We start from the raw sequence: 22645 nt of genomic DNA, 5'->3' as shown, positions 1-22645 counted from the left end.
TGGGCGCTTATTAGAGCGGGGCACTTATTACGTCGAATACGGTACCTACAATAGCGACATAGCAGCAGACACCAGTATCCACCTTCTTCCCAATAATACCATGGGGATTCCGGGTTAGAACTGACCCCCAGCCAAAAGTCAGTCAGTAGACAATGAGTGCGCGAGTGAGTATGGTGTTAAGTCGCTCTCAGCAATATTTCAGCAATTATCATGTAGGGGGACACCAAAAAAGGAGCTTCACACATTGTAACCATGTGGGGAATCGAACACAGGTCTTCGGTGTGACGGGAAACGGCAGGGAAAGTGATGCTGGAATGACATGAATCAAATGTGAGGCTAGGGTTGTCACTTTGTCTAGTCCTCCCTTCATGGAATGAGGGGCTGTAGTGGCACCATCAACAGTAGTTTGGTATGGTTTAGTACCTTGCCTAATATAGGTAAGTAGTTCAAGTTTCAGAGTGTGTGCGTGTCTATGTACCATTATACTAGTCCAGACTAATGCCAATTTTATAGTGCTAGCCCACTGAGATACCATGCCACAGTTTAACATGAATACCCACTCAGACACCACAGCATACTGACACCGAGCAGGGCACCAGGCACGGTAACAACAAGTACCCTCTTGTATGATGTACCTGGGGATCGAACCCCAGACATTGCCCTCTTTGGGCAGACGCTCTACCACTAGACTATGGAGGCGGCCATTATTGATGTGACAAACTAACCCACTTGGTATTACAATTCAATAATATGAAAATGAGGTCATCTAGAAAGAACTACTTTTAGTAAACTCTATCTATGGATGTGATGCCGACTTGCTTAAAAACTGTGTGAAAACTGATTTAAACCAACATGGCCGCTAATTGGTTGGCACTCTATAATATACAGGACAGTTTACAGCCATTGTATTCCTACACAATTTCAGATAAAAAGACACAATAAATAGAATATGTCTTCAACTTTTATCATTTTAAGACTGACATCAGACAAAGGGAAGCATAATACAATTAATATTCCTAATCTATGATACATACAATACGGAAAAAAACTGTTATAATAAAATTTGACTGCCTATTGTTGCTGAGCAGGAGCAAATACGTCAACATGGATTATATAACAAAATGTGTCACATAAACATCCAATAACTGCTTCAAGATCCCAAATATTCCAAACAAGGAAATTTCCTGTTTCTCGAAAGCGTTATCTCTAATCTTGCAAATGCTAACTACACTTCAATAAACATCTAAATTTATCTGTTGTATAAATGTTGGTGAATATGTTTCATATCCACCTACAATATACATTATATTTCTGTTCATTGTTTCCTGTTTGATGTCATGCTCAAAGGTAAGAGACACACTTTATCAAAGTTTTCTATACCATTTCATTTTGTCATATCTAAGTTCCTGTCTAAAGACACTGTACAATGAAAGATATAGTTCCTGTTTCCTATTGTGCTTTGTGAATCTATGGAAGCAAATACCTCTGTTCCCTTTCATTTCCAACACATTATTTTCTAAAAAAACGTTCCAAACAAGTAAGGTACAATGACATACAACCAACCAAGTCCGTGAATCTGACCACTCGATCCACTAGGTATCCCCATACAAGCTACATGTAACTCAGGATCCATTCTAGATACACAAGACTAACACTAGTAACTTTGCACACCATCATCACACCAAAGCTAGAGACAATACCTAAGCATGTTAAACCACCAGTAGTCGGTCATACAGACCCTGAAACAAATATATCCAAGTAAGTCTATAATAATTGGCAAGTCTAGATTACTGCAGTTTCAGGAAATGAAGAGAGTCTTTGGGCTCCTTTTTATTAATCTTATTAAGAAATTTCAAAAACTTCTTTTTCTGCAAAATATTTCCATTTCAGAGACTAGATGTTAGTCAAAGCCACAAGATAAGTCTCAGTTTAGTCAAAAGTCATGTGGTCTTTAATCCCAGCTGCTACTACAGTCTATATATTAACACAAATATTTTCATTTCAGAGACTAGATGTTAGTCAAAGCCACAAGATAAGTCTCAGTATAGTCAAAAGTCATGTGGTCTTTAATCCCAGCTGCTACTACAGTCTATATATTAACACAAATATTTTCATTTCAGAGACTAGATGTTAGTCAAAGCCACAAGATAAGTCTCAGTATAGTCAAAAGTTATGTGGTCTTTAATCCCAGCTGCTGCTACTACAGTCTATATATTAACACAAATATTTTCATTTCAGAGACTAGATGTTAGTCAAAGCCACAAGATGAGTCTCATTTTAGTCTAAAGTCATGTGGTCTTTAATCCCAGCTGCTACTACAGTCTATACATTAACACAAATATTTTCATTTCAGAGACTAGATGTTAGTCAAAGCCACAAGATAAGTCTCAGTATAGTCAAAAGTCATGTGGTCTTTAATCCCAGCTGCTACTACAGTCTATATATTAACACAAATATTTTCATTTCAGAGACTAGATGTTAGTCAAAGCCACAAGATAAGTGTCAGTATAGTCAAAAGTTATGTGGTCTTTAATCCCAGCTGCTGCTACTACAGTCTATATATTAACACAAATATTTTCATTTCAGAGACTAGATGTTAGTCAAAGCCACAAGATGAGTCTCATTTTAGTCTAAAGTCATGTGGTCTTTAATCCCAGCTGCTACTACAGTCTATACATTAACACAAATATTTTCATTTCAGAGACTAGATGTTAGTCAAAGCCACAAGATAAGTCTCAGTATAGTCAAAAGTCATGTGGTCTTTAATCCCAGCTGCTACTACAGTCTATATATTAACACAAATATTTTCATTTCAGAGACTAGATGTTAGTCAAAGCCACAAGATGAGTCTCATTTTAGTCTAAAGTCATGTGGTCTTTAATCCCAGCTGCTACTACAGTCTATACATTAACACAAATATTTTCATTTCAGAGACTAGATGTTAGTCAAAGCCACAAGATGAGTCTCAGTATAGTCAAAAGTCATGTGGTCTTTAATCCCAGCTGCTACTACAGTCTATACATTAACACAAATATTTTCATTTCAGAGACTAGATGTTAGTCAAAGCCACAAGATGAGTCTCAGTATAGTCAAAAGTCATGTGGTCTTTAATCCCAGCTGCTACTACAGTCTATATATTAACACAAATATTTTCGGTAAATGATACCAAGAGAAAAGGTGTGCAAGTGCACTCAAAATGTTTAGGCACAGACTGTTCTCATAATTTTCTCATTCCGGAAAAACAGCTGACAGTGAATTTTAAAACTAAATGATGGGTTAGGGCCAATAGACTAATAAGCGTTTGTTTTAAATCAAGACTACTTGTGGAAATTGATTCATGACAAATCACATCAAAGGTATCGGGCACCTTAGAGGTAATTTGTCCAAGCTGCTATAGTCGAAGTAACTAACTTGACGAGTAATGAATGTATCTAAAGCATGGTTCATAATTAGGACAATTTCTGTTATTGAAGACTTTCCATACATTTACAGTGGTACCTACAAATGACAGTCTTCCTCAAGACATATCCAACACCAGGAAGCAACACTTGTTTGATCTTACTAAGGAACACATTACTCTGCAAACACAGGGATAACAATCTGACAGGTAAACTTCTGAAAAACAACAACAACAAACATGTGCGTTGTGTAACTGGAACATGGTGCAGATGGTTTGGGCAAGTTGGACACTGCCTGATTTTTTTTCAAAATGTCCTCTCAAAATAAATCACTAAGCCCAAAACTAATATAGACTACACTGAAAACAGCTGATTCTTTTTATCACTAAACAATTATCCCGTAAATAGGCAAAAGTAGAGAATAGAGGACCTCATCCGACTGTAGAGCTGTGTATTGGCAAAACATTTGTATTGCAATATATTGCGAAGCAGGCTTTTGTATTGCAATACATATTGTGATATATTGGGAGTTGAAATGTCCGACAGTGACTGACATGGACTGTACAAACAGATCCTGTCTTCAACATACTCAAGCAAATATTACTCAGCATGGTCAGTCGCTGCCATGTGTCGTAGTCATGGATACAGGGGAGAGAATTAATTAAATTCCTGCTTTTTAACTTTTAACATGGGCCTGATTGTTTCCGGCAAGGGTTGGTTATTTTTTCCTGGCGTACAAAATACAAAGTTTCTAAAAAAAAATTAATAATCTCTTTTAATTCATGAAAACATTTTATGCAATGCCATCTGTTTTAGTCATGGGTTTTCTGTTTTTACATTTGTGAGTCCAAATCAGGAAATTCAACATGGTTCTCAATAGATGTTGACCAGAAGTAAACCTCATCTCTCAAACTGTGACCATTTCGTACCACCATCTCAAACACATTTGCAAAAAGACTTGAGAACACACAGAACGATCTCTCACATCCAACTTCCTGTGCTTGGAAGGCTAATTGGTAATTCATACAGTTGGCTCGTCTACAATAAATACCTCAATGTAAGCTGTTCGGTCCACATCTACACTTGCGATCAACAGACACAGCAAATCTGACACACTAACGAGCTGTAGTAATTGCCTTGCAAATAAAGTGTTTTTTATCACACCAGCATCTGAAGTAAGCTCACTTAACTTTTACTATGTGGAATGCTGACTGTTATGGAAGATAGATAGACTTAGGTAATGCTATGTTGATAAAGGCAAGTTGGACAGGACCTTACATACTTTTCATGTATACATGCAGCATAAACTTCCTGTGAAATCTTCCTGGCATTGCATTTTTCCAGCTATTCCATATACTGAATTCTGTTGTTATGTTAACCAGGGACAGATATAGAGAATCTCACCCGAATGTCTTTTCATATCAAATAAATCAACACAAGTTGATAAAAGTGGAAAAAATCTGAGGCTTGCCGAGGATTCTTTCCACTTTTATCAATGAGTGTTGATATATTTTATATCAAAAGACACGAGGGTGAGATCTTGTTATCATCCAACATCATTCTTCCAACTTTTTCAGTTTGTAGACCGTAATAAAGAGTGTCGTAGGTGTAAAAAGTACTGCTAACAGCTTCAGCCATTTGTGATGTCATTTGATTGTGACGTCATGGTAACCAATGACGTCACAATGGTCTGAAAAGCATTGTGATGCAATTTCATTGCAGCGATATCTACAATCTAGATATCGCTTGATCTCATCCAAGCGATATCACCTGTGCGAACCAGTTTTGGAAGATAATTAAGCATATGCAATTCATTGGCCACCAACTGGCCATTCAAAAACCAACCAGCCAACACAGCTATCTTTCACCATGTCCACATTAAATATTCTTCCTGGACTTATCTGTTGTAAGCCAGATATGATGATCAAGATGCTGATGACTGTTCAGGTTGCCTATACTTTCCACAGGTTTTGGGCATTGAACATTTTGATCATTCAGGTTTCTTGTGACAGGCCCACTGGATCACTGACTTCACTATAGTACTCACGGAAATGAAAAAAAACTGTTTTTTCGACCTCAGATCGTAAATAAATGCAGTTAATATACAAAATATGTAAATATTCCAACAACTCATTTCGTATTTACAGCGACCTAACACTTTGTGTCGAGTTTTAAATTGAGAAAAACAGGTTTTTTTCATTTCTGGGAGTACTTTAGCAGCAGGCCCTATGATATTTCTACTTGACACAGACCCAAAGACCAGCAGCTGCAGTGTTTGAAACCGAGACTGAAAGTGAAAGGACCTAGTCATATCTAAAATGTCTATACAGGCCAGGGATCCAACAGGATGAACCAACAAAGTGGTGTCTGCTGTACATGGTGTCTACCACGTAGCCACATCATCATCTATAACACATTGTCTAGTACAGGCATTTTCTATAGTGGCCAGTAGGGCTGTTACGATTCACTCGCGTATTCGGTGATCGAACCGTAACCATTCATGAATTGAATTCATTATTCATGGCCACTAGAATCGAATATTTATGAATATGCTATCATGTATATTTACATACCCTGTACCTAAAAATATCCATAACAACATATTATATGCATAGATTTCTTTCAATGACAACACTCTAATAATATTTAATTTGATAGTATTGTTTTCACTGGTCATTGTCGCATTGAACAGATACTAGTACCTGGATAAGTGTAGTATATGAATGTATAATTTATTAATAATTAACAAACCACGTCAAATAAATTATTATGTTATTGTTTCACTGAATAGTGAACATAATAAATAATCCATAAACTGCTGACTTGTTATTGTAATTGTGAATAAATATTCGTATTCGTGATATGAATCGTATTCGCCTCATAGTGTATTCGTTGCAGCCCTAGTGGCCAGGGATCCAACAGGATGGACCGACAAAGTGGTGTCTGCTGTACATGGTGTCTACCAGTGGCCCACATCATCATCTATAACACACTGTCTAGTACAGGCATCTTCTAGAGTGTGTCTAGTACAGGCATCTTCTAGAGTGTGTCTAGTACAGGCATCTTCTAGAGTGTGTCTAGTACAGGCATCTTCTAGAGTGTGTCTAGTACAGGCATCTTCTAGAGTGTGTCTAGTACAGGCATCTTCTAGAGTGTGTCTAGTAAAGGCATCTTCTAGAGTGTGTCTAGTACAGGCATCGTCTAGAGTGTGTCTAGTACAGGCATCTTCTAGAGTGTGTCTAGTACAGGCATCTTCTAGAGTGTGTCTAGTACAGGCATCTTCTAGAGTGTGTCTAGTACAGGCATCTTCTAGAGTGTGTCTAGTACAGGCATCTTCTAGAGTGTGTCTAGTACAGGCATCTTCTAGAGTGGCCAGGGATCCAACAGGATGGACCAAGAAGGTGTTGCATGCTATACTTACTGTCTAGTCTGGCCACAACGTCATCTATAACACATTGTTTAGTATAGGAATCTTCTATTGTGGGGTCATAGTCCGTCACAAAGTAGGACTGAAACACATCAAAATACAAGTTTTTAAGATGAAGACAAGAACAAATACAAACAAAACAATTTGCAGTGTTTGAATTTAAGAATGGTCCTAAGATCCATGAGGTTTGCTGTAGTGCTGTATCTAGGGACCTCCATTCTGTTTACCATATTTCCTCTATTAAACATCTAGGCATATACATCTTTTGGACACTCTTTATGCCCACCTTTTAATCTCAAAGATAGTAATTTGGGAGAATTCTGTGCCTGCGTTTAATCAAGGCCCAGCATTTTATCAAAAACCCAGCAATTATTCAAGGCCCAGCCTTCAGTTAGGGAAATACAGTACTATTAACAAAATGGCATCTCAATTTCAAACACTGAATATGCATGAATCATGGTAGGTAACATAGTGAGTGTGGGAGGGAATAGGGTTTTACCCTGTAGACAATTCCATGCATATGGGTCCTAGGGCTGGGTCGGGTCTAAATTTACTACACGGGTACCCACCAACCTATTACCTGACCCGGGTACCCGCTGTAGATATTTAGAGATAGATACAAACTGTCCGATTTGGAAAAGTTTGACCGTAGCCCTGGCAAAACGTTTTTATATATATGTGTAAAGCGATCATGCCATGCATACACTGAAGTTTACTGCATGAAATGTCATCTTAATTCAAATATATAAAAGTAAGAAGGAATGGGTGCATTGTCAGAAAGAAATGGGAACATTAGTGACTTATAGTGTAACTATAGAGTTTTAGATAAATTTTGTCATTAAACAATATATATCACATGACTAACCACGTGTCAGGGTAGTCCTGTGGGTACCCGGGTCCTACTCAGGACCTACCCGACCAGAGTGCCTGAGTTACCCGTCCCAGCCCTAATGGGTACATTGACACACTATGACACACGTGACATAAACAACCCTTGTGATCCTGCTACAATTTATATAGTAGTTAGTACACAATTATTTATATTATTCAATACAAAACATTCAATCATCACAATATCTATTTCATGTGACAATAAGGAAATGAATTGTAGATAAACATTTGTGTTTCTAACAAAACAAAACGCCAATATTCTTCAAATAATTTCTTTATGAATACTTTCGTTGATACAGCAATGGACAATCAGGTAAAATTAACATCATAGCTACACCAAGTATAGCCGTGGACTGTAAGTGTTTCACAAGATGTGAGCTCCAGGATAGAGCTGTTACTCTACTGATTAAACCCCAATATCCATAAAGGCTTCACACATTATACATAAACTGATTCATTAGATTGTATCCATATGGCACACAGATTGTGAAAACATGCAGTAGAAACGCTTTAGTAACTCCAATCTGCCTGGTAATTTGATGTGTCTGTATTTTGCAAACTTTCTCCAAAAACACATTTTCAAAGATATACCAGACCTACCACTTGATCAGGGTGTGCATAGTGAAATCACAAATTTCAGGACTTCCATCTGAAATTGCATATTTCCTACAACACTTCACAACTTTGCCAACTCCAACAACTAAACACATACAAGATCAGTAGTCAGGAAAACATTAGCTACACAAGTACTATATTCTGTCATCATCAGAAGGGCAATACTAATTACCTACAGCCCAAACCACTACTTACACTTACTTACACACTACAAACATAATTAAATCTGCCACTTATATTTATTGCCTAAAAAACAGATTTTCAACTTTGTAGTGTCTGCCTATCTTGTCATAAAGATATAAAACCGTCCAGTAAAACATATATATATATGGCCATTCATCCTGGTATGTTTTGATTTCAGCCAAGATAAGTGACATACTGCACGGTAGGCATACAGAGGATTGTTAAGGTGGGGCAGTACGTATTGTATTACACTCCACTGTGCCATGCTGCAGTGCTGGAAGTCACAATTGGCCAATTAGCTGACACTTAGCTCTGTCCTGAACTGACTGGATGAAGTTGTATACTGGATGGCATGCCAAGCACAAGTATGAAGCCTGCCTTGTATTTACTACTGATCTGTTGTAAGAAACATAATCTTCCCCTTTCGTCTGTTATTCAAGAAAAGATAAATTGTAAACTGTCACTGAGTTGGGATTAATGCCACTTACACAGGGTTTTATCTAGAGTTCTTAACTAAGTGCCCTTGGCATGCAAATTTGGGAAAAAACATCGTTTTGTTGAAAATTCGGTAAAAGTTACTATTTTTGTAAATCCAGAGGTATTTTAACCTTGTGTTCAGTACATAATGTCCAATTTGTGAAATCTTACTGGAATTTGCTGCAGATTTAGGGCTAATAACTCAATGTTTGTGTACTTCTACTGATATATCATTAGTAAGTGGAATCTAGAGCTGCACCATCAATGAAGACAAGATCTAGTACTTTTATCAAACCGAACTGATACGTGGTTTTTCCCCCCCCCCGTAACGTGATGTCTCATTTAATGTTTAGAGAAAAGAATTGATGGATCCAAAAGTCTTCATTTCACTAACATCTGTTTAATCTCTATTAACTTGTATACATGAAAATGACCTATTAATAATGATAACTCCCTGAAAAGTATCCGACCTTGGAAATGTTGGACAAGTCTTTTTATGAACAGGTGGGTTAAGTTGTCTCCCAATACCTATAGTCATATCTCTCCAACCTTTTGATGTAATTGTTCAGCTACAGGGTTTATCTGCGTACCAATATATGATGTCATCAAGTTGCGAGCACATATTCGAATCTCCTGAAATGACATCTTGTTAGAACAATTCTTATCGTGAATTAAACGCTTTGTTCTTCGCACATTATCACATAGCTATGTTATATACAAAAATATGGCCTCAGCATGGCTTATAAAGTGTGAGTGTAGTCAAACAAATTGTTCAAACACCAGAAGAAATTCTCCGTCAGTTTCATGCAAATCCTACTCTTTGCCAAACTCAACTTTCTAAACACTCTTCTCAACAGAAAGATTGCATTAGTAGGAAAGTTTTACACCAATTTCCCCTGTTTCTATTATCTATGCAGTACATATGACGGCCATGCTGTCAGACCATGTCTATCCAGTTTATACTTCAATGGAAGTCTGTAAGTCCTTCTAGATAGACTGCTAGCGGTATGTAACCATCAAGAACTATATTAGTCAACCCATGAAAGGATAGACATTAATGATTTCATATTTCACTATTGGTCTATAGACTGAAAATTACAAATGATTGATCTCAGGACTGTGAATGATTACGAAAGGATTTCAAAGTTTGTATTATTGATCAATGTTTCTTCCCTTCACGTGTCTGCCATACTTTCCATCTGTACCAAGTTTCAGATGTTAAGGTGGGGTTCTTTGATACACAGGATGTTTGCCGATTCAATATTTGAATCTAGGTAAGGTGAGGTGAAATTCAAGATTATTGCGTTGATATAGCGATGTGCATGCATGCACATGTGTGCATGTGTGGCTGCTTGTACTAATCTGGACAAATGCCGATTTATAGTACTAGCCCACTGAGATACCATGCCCCAGTTTAACATGAATACTCCACTCAGACACAGTATACTGACTCCAAGCCGACGAGTCCTTGTTTTAGCCCCTTAATGCCGAGCGCCAGACAGGGTAACAACAAGTACATCTGTCAACGTCTTTTGGTATGATCTTTTGGGGATCTAACCCCGGACCTTTAACTCTCCAAGCGGATGCTCTACCACTAGACCACGGAGACGATTTATTTGAATCTAGGGATCCTAAGGAGTCCTAGACTTCATGCGTTTTTTTCAAAGAATGCGAAACATTGTTGACAAAAATATAACTCTTTTTCAAATATTAATAAACAGCCATGTGTGTCCTCGGATGTTTTGATAGGCTGATAGTGACACATGAGCAGTTCAGTGATTAACTGTTCGTAATAAACATAAGCATGATAAGCATTATCATTGACAGAGTACACATGGGACCACAAAGTGAGTTTGCTATATCCGTTACTTCGTTATGAGCATCTTCATTATATCCATCAATTATAGCAAAAAAACCTGGTTCATTATATCCGTCAGTTCGTTAAACTTATAAGTGTGTTTGTTATAAACGTAGTTTACAGTAATTATATTTGTATCAATATCTCATCTTGAATATTGATGATGTTGATTCAGTATCATGAAACATTGTATCAACACATAGATATCTTGATTTTCAGTACAGTTCAAATTCCATGTTTCGCATTAAGAACTGGGCATTGTCTTGCAATTCTCGATATTAACCCTATCTATGACACGGCAATATAAGATCACGGTGTACAGTGCACTAACTGTGACTGCACTAAAGGGCCACCTGGCACAATCAACAATAGGGATAGATAACTTAATCTGACATAAGTTAAACTAGGTAAACATGGCACAGGGAAACGTTTCACTGTACTGCAAATAGTATCCATGTTAGATGACAGGCTAAATGTGAGAGGGAATATTATCTACTGCTGCCTCAGCTATTCTGCAGATCTAGCCACATGGTACTTAGCCAGGATTATAAGCTGTGGTTACTATTTCCCCTCACCTGCTCACAGTTTAGCATCAACTGTTCTAACTTCTATATGTCACTACTGAGACCTACAGACCTTTTAGAAAAGTCTCCCAATCATAACAGTCTGAAAACCTTTATATATATATACCTCTTCTAACACTTAGTTCCAAATACATATACTTCCTTTCGTTAAAAGTAAACTTTGAATCAGGATTCCAGATTGAAAACAAAAACCCATTCAAGCAGTGTCCAAAATAAGTGCTTGCCCATAGGGCCGTGGCTGGTGGATCTCGTGTTGGACCCATAGTTTCAAACTTGGCCTGCAGTACATTTACACAACGTTTTATTTATCACAATAAGCTGCAGGTTTTTCAATGAAGGCCTGAACAGTTTAGTCAGGGCCTGCAGCTTCTAAAATCTCTGGGTCTGATGGGAGCCTGGCATACTTTTTTATTTCAAACACTGCATACAGGGTTTCCACAAAGCAATCATAACTCTACAACAGTCGCAAGTCCCCGAAACAGCTACCAATTTAGTTTTTTATCTGGAATCCTTATTCAAAGTTCACTGTGATCAAGAAAGCGATAGGTACTAATAGTTTTTTTGACATATGTTATGATAAGAGTGAGCGAGTGAGTATGGTTTTACACCGCTTTTAGCAATATTCCAGCAATATCACGACGGGGGACACCAGAAATAGGCTTCTCACATTGTACCCATGTCGGGAACCTAACCTGGGTCTTCGGCGTGACGAGCGAAAGCTTTAACCACTAGGCTACCCGACCACCCCTTATGGTAAGAAGATAATCAGAAATGAAGTTACTAAACAATAAGGGGATATAGTAACCATAGCTTCTAGCAATATGTGATCAAGTCTGGGATAGGTAAACCAATGTTTGCAGAATAGCAACAGACATGGTAACAGAAACAATTTTTTAAATTTTTTGTCACAAAAGAATATTGTGAGGCTTATTGAACAAGCCACATAAAGTATCACATCCCGTTGAAATATGCATGACTGCATATGATTAATGACTCGTCTATTTTGGTGACTGGACATAACCAAGTGTAACAGTGTTTGAATTAAACAGGAAAGTAAACAGATCCTGTCATGACTCAAACTAATGGTAAAACTAAAACATGTTGGGGTCCCTTGATTCAAATACTATGGCAGAAAAACTCAAAATTTCAAAAGTCACATCTATTGCTAACATAAAAAGAAACTACTAAAGTGTTCACAGGAAATACTGTTTGGCATTTTTTTCTATTCTGACAGTTCTCTACTGTCGTGCAGTTTCTGCATCATCAGGAGTTCCGTACTCATCACAGTGAGCTCCAAGAAACTCCCCGACCAACTTCTAGACCAATCTGTAAGTAATCTTCGTAAAAGCCACCACTCAAGATAGAAAATTAACACGCAGGCCCCATTATCTTGTGGATATAAAAAACACAGCAGTGTAGAATGGACATACAGTCAAACACCATTGTGTCAAAGTTGAAGACACCTACATAAATTCTTCGAGTAATCTGAGGTTCGACACAACCAAAAATGATGAATAAAGAAGGGATACGCAGGGACCAAGCTTTTCCTTCAAGACAACAGTAAATTCGACACACCGAAGTTTGACACAACACACCAAAGTTCGACAAAACACATCAAAGTTTGACACAACAGTGTTTGACTGTACATGTGAACAGTAACTATTGTCGAAAAGGTTTTAGTTCGACAGACGTATGAAAATATTTGTTCACTACCACTCGATCTCTGACAATAAATTACCCAGGCATACTTACAGACTGATGCACTTTAGGCATTTTATTTGTTTGTTTACTCGTCGCAGTCCGTGGTGACAGTGGTATGTACAAATTGCATGAACCCAGAGGACAATCTCGATCTGTAGTTATGTTCAACATAAACCTGATTATGTCAGCAATAGAAACTAACAGTTTTAGTCCACTAGTCCTTATAATGATAACATATAATAAAACCCTTATCAAGGGCAAATTTCTACTCGTCCTTATGATATCCCTGCTGGTACAACTACAGACACTCTGAAGTATGGCAACACAAAAAACAAGACCCATGAAAATTTGAATAGAGCATAGGTCTTGCTTGTCGTAAGAGGCAACTAACAGGTTTGGTTGATCAGGTTCGGTTGATCAGGTTTGCTTACTTGGTTGCTGCATGTCATTGTATCCTAATTGCATAGACTGATACACATGTCAATCACTGGGTTGTCTGGTCCAGACTAGATTATATACAGACTGCCGTCATATAGCTTGAATAGTGTGTAATGCAATGTTAAACAAAAAACAAACAGAACAACAATACAAGAGAGACTGCTCATTTCTGTGACCGATGATTACGTTGCCCTGACAGTGGTTAGTGCCTGTTTTACTTAATCATGTGTGTTCCCATATAGATTTCATCATGTTTGATAAGTGTTGTTCTGATATCAAACGTATACAAAATTGTAAAGGGTCATCGGCAGCCATTATCATATACATTGATGCATAGCCGTTGATAGATCGATGTTTTCATATGTATGTTTTTTTGTGTGAAACTCTCAATAAAAGTATGAGTTAGAAAAAGTATACCTCTTTTTATTATTTTTAACCAACAGAATCTAGCCTTCTTCAATGTCATGGTAGAATGTCCTCAATCAGACTAGGACCGTGAATGCATTTTCCAAGCATGAAAAAGGATGCTGAAGAAACTGCACAAACTTCAAAAGCACAAGTTAATATAGGGACAATTTGATTTCTATGGGGGGGGGGGAAGACTTTTTAAAAATTTGTTCAGAAATATGCCCAAAATGAATAGTTTGTTGGCAGTATTGAAAAAAATGAACAGTTTGTTTTGTGGAAAACATCCAAATGACAAAATAAAAGATTATTTGATAGTGCTCAGTAAATAAATAGTTTGCTGGATATCAGAGGGGAAAAAAATAGATCAAATGGATGCTTCCTCAGGTCATAAAATTAATTGTTCACATAGTCTGGACAAGACAATTCAGTGATTGCAATCATGAGCATCAATCTTCGCAATTGGGATACGATGACATGTATCAAGAAAGTCAGCAAGCCTGACAACTCGATCCCATTATTCGCCTCTTACAACAATGATAGTCGCCTTTTATGGCAAGCATGGGTTGCTGAAGATCTATTCTACCCTGGATCTTCACGGGTCGATTAACTATAGTAATATCACTTATCCAGATACACTCTCTGCTCAAATGGTTTAGGATCATTAGGGCCCGGGCTCCAGAGAATGTCCCTATAAGACAGCAAACATTAAAAGATAAAGGAAATAGTTTGAAAACAGGATTTAGAATTCCATGTGGTTTGACACAGACCACAACTCATCAGCATTTCAAAGGAAAAGTAGATAAAAAATCTAACAAAAGACTAACTGACTGAGCTAACTGACTATAGTCAATTGTTGGTCATAAGTATACAACCTATTCTGATAGTTGATTATGAAATTGTAACTGATTCCAATCACTATCTTGAAGCCATGGATGGTTAACACCTATCAGTCTGATTAATAAGTAGATATGGATCAAAGTCACTTAAATCAGACCTTTTACCATGTTTAGTCCAATTAGGTACCTATCTCCAAGAAGGTCATGTCAGGTTAACCCAAAGCTATCAAAATAATGGGCATGAAGGAGAAATGAAATAACAGCCGAAAGAAAGCCTTATGCTGCTGACAGAACATATTGAAAGAACAACAGGGTATGCATACCCACAACATAGCACGGTCATTATTACTATTCATTCTGACCTGCCCAGTTACATTAATTTTCAAGAAACAAAAGTCACATATGCTGTACTGAATTCTTCGATTGATCAAATTGCTAATTTAGAAGCCTCGACACAAATTTGCCAATAAGTAAGTTCGCTTATTTTGACCTCCTATCTAGGGTTAATCAGATCTTGACTGACAGGGGTATCGAATTGGAACAATTGAAATGAATGCACATGACTAGCTCAGGTCTACAATCTGAAACAACTGTCAACTGTCTTTGGCAAATTCAAAGCCAAAGTCTAGAAAAATCTAATACATTCCAGAAAGATGAGATTATATAGTTCATATTCTAACACTCAAATTCTACAGAAAAGGAAGTTAGGTTCAGACTAGTAGACTCCAACGTCTAAAATGTCCACATGCTTTGGCATGTTTAACAGCTAAGTTTGTGTGTTGTTTAATACCACAATACTCCAGATATGATAGCGGCCAGACAGTCCAGTGACTGAAACCCAAGCATTGATGACATGCAATCAACCAAGTCACTGAGCCTGACCAAATGATCCATTTAGTTGCCTCATACAAGCAAAGGTTACTGGGGAAGACCTAAGACAAAAGTACCTATTCACATGACATGACCAGTTTGTGGGCTGTGTTTTGGTATTAATTTCAGTATAATTTAGCATGTTTAGTCTTTGTTTATTGACTTGGATTAGCTGATCCTACTAGGCTGAAGGAAAGTTTACCAGACTTGGGTTTTTGTAAAGCCTTGCACTTGCATGTAGCAGATGTCGCTGGTATGGCAGTGAGCTTTGTGAGCCTATGTTAGATAATAAGGTATATACCTCTCATGTTTCTGTGCGCAACACCTTGGTATCAAAGCAGGATACATGTATTACATTTACACTGGTCATACTCATTGTTTTAGGTTCACACCATTCATGTTGTATCTTATTACAGAAGTCGGCAGTAAATATTGACAGATCATAGGGCAGAGATAGTAGCACCTTACAGTCCTGGAATTCAAACCAATGATCGGGCAAGGCACACTCAGCAAAAGGAGTCCTACTCAAGTCTAGAATGATTTGGCAAGTCTAGATTGCCTCAGCTCAGCTCCTGAACAAAGGTTGTGGAATTTATTTTTATTATTTTGTAGATACATATTTTTTAAATAAGATACCTTTATTTCTTATAATGGAGGTGTCTTCACGCACAGAGGTATCATATCAGAATAAAAATCTGATTGTAATGAGATTGAATAGTACATGGCCTTATATTCTTAAGTTACCTAGTTATAGTAAAGAGAGTTTTTATAACTGTAATAACATGTCCTTACATGGTAACTCATAAATGTGCTCCTATCTTCAAAGTGTACTTTGTTGACTAATGCTGCACTATTTATTTGCAAACATTTACACTGCCATGAACTTGGTAAGAATTTCTACAACAAATTCATAAATAAGATATTCACATTTACTTCAATACATTTCAATTTAGACTCAAATGTACAAAAGTTGTTCATTATTCAACACCACACTCAGCAATATTTCAGCTCTATGACTTCTGCCTATAAATACTCAAGTCTGGATCTGACAAACAAGTGATGCATATTACAAGCAACGTCCCACGCTGTTAGGGTGCGAAGACACACAATCAACTAAGTCAATGGGCCTGACCACCTGATTCAAGGAGTCACCTCCTATGACAAAGATACTGGGAACTGACTCTGACCAGGAATCTTAACACTGGTACATGTCATGATTGCTGTCTGTGTTGTAAGTAAGATAATGCATCAGGAAAGTCAGCAGTTGCTGAAATTTACCCATGCTCTCAGCTAAAATGTCACAAAATACCAACCATGTCACATCCTATCAATATTCTGCAACCACCATGCCAATCCCCAATAACAGGCTTCACTTTTTTGTTGTCTGCTTAAGTCACAATATCGAATGGATCCTAATATTGTCTGCCTAAGCTCACATTTCCGTAAATAGTTTTTCTATAACCAGTCTGTAACATTAGCCACTAGACCGAAGCCTGAGTCTGATAAAAAAGATTTCAGTCAAGTGAGCTTTGCTTTTAAAAGTCCATACCGTATCCGACGTAATAAGCGCCCCGCTCTAATAAGCGCCCATGGCGATATTTGCTAATATATTGGCTAGTGAACAATCCCAATCAGCACCCCTTCCGATTGATCAATGTACACAAGACTTATTTATTCGTGCATAATACGCACTCGTGTGTTATATTACCCTTAATTATGGGCAATTCAATTCTTGAAAAATATATCTGTCGTATGTAAACATTTCAGGCTGTTAGCATAAACCACGAAATTTACGATCTTTCAACTCAAAATAATATTCTAATAAACGCCCCACATTCCTAATTTTGAGAGCGCCCTGGGCGCTTATTACGTTGAATATGGTACATTAACACGAAGATCTACTGAAAATGATGTCAAGTGAAAGATTTGGGGAAATAGACTCAAATGTCTTTGGCAAAGACTGTATTACTAAATTTAATATTGGGATTCGGCATCTAGAGATGGGATTTATATTTCATAATTTACCAGCAGTGAGTACTGTTAAGCTCTTGGAAATTTATGATCATGTTTTTACGAGTACATTTCCAAGCCATGTTGAGTTACCGCATTTTCTTGAGTACAGTGCACACCCAAGTATAATGCGCACCCCCCCTTTAGCTGATTCAGCATGTGTTCAGTATTTTGAAAAACATAATTCAAATCATATGCTCTGAGAAAAATTACACCGTAACCCTTCAGCGAATTCCGGTAAACGAATGGATGATAAGAAACTTGGGATGGTCAGTACAAATTTGAAATTTGAGATAAAAATTACCAGACATGTTGATTTACCGTTTAAATTGTATTTTTTGTTCTGCTAGGCATTGTTTTACATCCAGGGTTTTAAAGATTACCTTGTGTATTTTCTCACAAAGTAAGCTGGACACAGCTGGACACATGTTTTCTTGGAATCTACCAGTGATTCGGTTAAAACTTACCCAATGATATAACTTTAAATGATTTTGATGCAAGGATTGGAAACAATTGTATCTGAAACTATTATTTTATCAGGAATAAGATATTCCAATATCGTGTTATTTTAGTTGCAGCTTTTACTAAATATATTTAAAATAATAATAACCCTAAGCGTAGCACTTAGGTGCAGCTGATCGCTATTGCTGATTATTTTTTTTCACATGGAACAATTTGACTAGTCACCGTCGAGGCTCCTGCGCACGTGATGGCGAGAAGTACATGTTGTCAACTAAGGTTCGTTTCAAGGCGGTACCTTAGCTCTGTTCTATATGTACACAATCGTTAATACTATCAATTTACTATCATAATTGTTGGCTTATTTGACTTTTAGCATGTTTAGTTATCCATTTCGAATAGAAACAGATTATTTACAGATCTGTTTACAAGTTACCCTTTCATGTTTTTTGTCTCCTTAAAAAGGGCTTTCCATTTATCAGCCAGTCAAATATCTTGCTATCCTTGCAATCTGTAACTTCAGTCACCAGTTCCAAGCCCGAGTCAAGTAAAAAATTCTGTTCAGTCTAGAAAGCTGAACTACTAATAGTCCATGGTACACTCAAATGTGAAATTAATACTTTAGAGCAATGTTCAGGTGATTAGAATCAAACTGTTTGATTTGTTTTTTTTATTGCTTAACGCAGCACTCAGCAATATTCCAGCTATATGACGGCAGGCTGTAAATAATCCAGTGTTAGCAATAGGCACTAGTGCTTTAGTCCTTACCAAACTGCCAAATAGTAAAAGTATCCTAAGGACTAGTAGAAATTGGCCCATTTTAAGGGGTTTTCTATATGTTATCATTATAAGGACTAGTGGACAAAAACTGTTAGTTTCTAACCCTGTAATCAAGTCTGGACCAGACAATCCAGTGATTGCCAACATGAGCATCGATCCACGCAATTGGGATACGATGACACGCATCAACCAACATGCTGGGTAGGGAGACGGATGGCACTAGGTCATGATGACAAGTACTCATACAACTAATCTATTTTACACAGAAAAGCACTTTGGGAAACGCTGGTTGTACGACGTAAGAGCAAAAGCAACAACACATTAATTTACAATGTACACCCATAGAGCGAATATTGCGTGTTTTTAGTATTGGCAGCTGCTCATTGTAACAACAACTATCTCATTAGTGATAAAATCGTTGCCACTCTCTCCTAACACAAACGGAAACCTTGAGATAATAGCTGGGAAGCACGAGAGGTATCTCAGTTGACACATTAGCTGGATGAGTTGCCAAAGCGAGAGATCCCACTCAGACGTAAACAACGTCCATGCCGAACAGAGACCATCCCGACCTCGATTTGTCGGCATCGTGAAAATCACGCAAGGGTTGCAGTTGGAGGAACTTACCTGTATAAATTGTATAGTTAAGGCACTTTTTCCCACTCCTCCGCCACCGACAACAACTAATTTATAACTCTGGCTGTATCCCCCAGAATCCGGATTGCGGGACATTGTGTACCCACCCAATGACACTGACCTTACAATCCTTTGCGGATGTTTTCATGAATAGATTATATTTTCCTCACAACTGCTGTTAGTGTGTTCACAGCAGGTGCCCGTCTGTTGGTCATGAACCGATGTGTAACTGGACTTTCCGATTTGATGGAACGTATTCAGACCCTTCTATGAACTCTAATCAAGTACGAATGCATATAATATTGCATTCATTCAGGAGCCGCTAAGGGAGATATAAAACGGGTACAGGGTGAAGCGTCACCAATTTATCGAGCGAAAACGGCAACTCATTTGGCGAAAACGACTACTAAATGTCGGGCGAAATCGGCAGCTCTATTTTTAATAACGATAAGAGAGATTTATGTAGTTGTGTATATGCTTTAGTTACATACTTTATAATGCTATGTTCTGGTACTTATGCTTTATTTACATTGTCATTGTCTTGTTTTCCAACGTTATTCACAATTTCATAATAAATAATATATATTGTATAATAATAAATACACACAGTTTCAGCTTGACCTTGAGTTAATTTGAGTAAAGGTATTTAAAACTTCAAAGCATGTGATGATGTTTTCACAATAAGTTTAGTTGCGCCTCCCAATGAGATATGGGCAAGTACATTGGAGTAGAGGAGTAATTGACTTGTCAATTAACGTGCGCTTAGTGTATTAAAAACATTCAACCATATAGCACTGATTTGTTCCATCTGTACGTCTGCCTATATTTTTTAATCGCGGATATGTTTTCGGAAAACGATAACTCGACCAGTAAATAATAATAATAATGCAAAGGCACAAAATATTTATGAAAAAAAAATTCATTTGTGAAAAAGACGACAAAAAATACGAACGAATGTTTAACATAACATATGATAAGAAGGTGCTGTAATTAATTAAACAGTGGAAACCCGTAATTTACCACATCGTGGAGTGTCATTGGAAAAGGAAAGTCCAGAATACCGAGTGTCCACTATACTAAAGATTGACAATCTCATGGCATGATATGTCGTTCTCAGTACATCACATGTAATACGCTTATAATCAGTTACTGAACATGTGTGTGCATGATGTGTTTTAGAGTTAGAAACATGTTATTATATTTTCCTGTTAGATTCCTACCTGAACTTCAATATAATATAAAACTGTTGGCAAAACATATTTGGTGACAGAATATTCTATCTAGCTGGAACACTTTAAATATCTACACATCTATACACACAGTTGACGTGATGTTGATATGTGCATGACATATTTGCTTTTAAACGAATCCAAAGATCAATGGTGCATCCAAGGAAGAGTTCCGCATGTGCGAATCCGCGCGCATATCTGTGTGTGCGTGCATGTGTGCGTCCGTACGTGAAACCAACTTAATACGGACGGGGCGTTCACAGTTAAATAGTCCGGATTAACAAATTTCCGGATTAACAAATCACTGGTTATTAGTTTGTCCATTAACTATGAATATACGTTCCCAACAATAATTGTTCGGAATACAGGCCTTTCGGATTAACAGGGTCCGCACTGACGAGGTTTCACTGTACTTCGGCCAAATTTTAATTTACAGCGTTCATCACGGTCTAAAGAAAGAAAGAGGAATGTCTTTTCAAAGTGTGTAAATAATCTGACGAATATGTCTACGAAACAATGAAATTCCATTTATTATTCAGATGTTACGTACATTAATGAGGTAATAAGTATAAGTTATATTTGCATTTGAAAGTGGAAAACGAACGACAATTATCACGATCACACGTAACGTTCGAAAGTTCAAAATGTTCGGGGACTTATTTTTTTAAATTTGTTTGTTAAAGTAAAATATATAAAGGAAATGGAAAACCTCTACGACTTTACGCCACTTAATTTATAGCCATTCATTTCTCACTAAGCTGACACAGTGTCACGGCTGTATAAGATACTACTCCGCTGTTGGTAGCCATACTTGTATATTTATTATATTTGATACACAGAACTGATTCTCTTAATATGGTATGTGTAAATATAAGTAGAATGATATATGTGACCATCCCTATCAAAGGTTGAGTTGTATTTATATAACTATAATACTATTCAAAGCGGCGTTAAACCCAACTCACTTATTCTTCAATTATTTATTGATATCTTTGAAACTTTAATGATATATTAAAATATATTACCGATATTTTAAAAATAATTCAAGATATTAGTATTTTGGTAATAAATATGAAAACGGTTTGCCATAATTTCGTGTAACAGGAATTGTTTACATCACGCCTGGATCGCACACATAAACATTACTACACAACTCGCTGTGGAGAGTTGCGTCCTCCTGGCACGTCAGAAACCAGTGGTTGTGGGTTCGAGTCCAGGTTCGCCCCGATTATTTTTCTTGGTTTGCCAGCACCATACCCGTGCTCGTTGGTTTCACCCAAGTGGTAAACGTCTGAGACCTGCATCACTTCGGACTTTCCTCCCACATTAAGCTGACACGCCGTGATATGACTGGAATACTGTAACTGTTTATTAAAAGCGGCGTTCAACCCAAATCACTCTCAGTTAACCATACTGATACATACAATCCAATAGACGTAATTTATAAACATGCGCGAGACGATGCACGTGGTAAACTATAATATCGCTTATATACAGCAAAAGGTTATTTAGCCTGACTAACTTTCAACTATGGGCCATAACAAAGTGAACTAGTCAATGTAGTACATTGTTTGAGTAGTTCATAACAAGTGTATTTGGTCTGTTGGGGCCGTTAACTTTGGGGCCGTTAGTGACAGATAGTTGAACGTGAAAGGGGTCCAAATGCATGGACACAGAAATGGTAAAAGAACGAGTACCGAGTAGGCATCAAGTTTTTGACTTTAGAGAAAAGTACTCCCCAAGAAATACCTGACCGCATATCACAATTGTATGGGGATAAGTGTCCATGCTGTTCCCCTGTTAAACGTTGGGCAGCTTTGTTTCAGGCTGGGAGAACAAGGCTTG

At 37.4% G+C, this 22645-nt stretch overlaps 1 protein-coding gene across 1 annotated transcript in view; it reads right to left on the bottom strand.

Moving 5' to 3' along the window:
• Positions 1-19699, bottom strand: part of LOC139474620 (ras-related protein R-Ras2-like) — a 47918-nt gene extending 28219 nt beyond the window's left edge. Inside the window, exons 1-2 of the mRNA XM_071257704.1 lie at positions 19563-19699; positions 6820-6907 (exon numbers count right to left, since the gene is read on the bottom strand). Of these exons, the coding sequence (XP_071113805.1) occupies positions 6820-6907; positions 19563-19667 (193 nt within the window). The 5' untranslated portion in view covers positions 19668-19699. The remainder of the gene's footprint in view (positions 1-6819; positions 6908-19562) is intronic.
• Positions 19700-22645: the final 2946 nt, after the last annotated feature.

This window comes from Haliotis cracherodii, unplaced genomic scaffold (genome assembly GCF_022045235.1).
Source record: "Haliotis cracherodii isolate W230 unplaced genomic scaffold, xgHalCrac1.p SCAF_3, whole genome shotgun sequence".
In the NCBI taxonomy this organism is placed as follows: domain Eukaryota; kingdom Metazoa; phylum Mollusca; class Gastropoda; order Lepetellida; family Haliotidae; genus Haliotis; species Haliotis cracherodii.
This window is presented reverse-complemented; position numbering and strand designations above follow the sequence as displayed.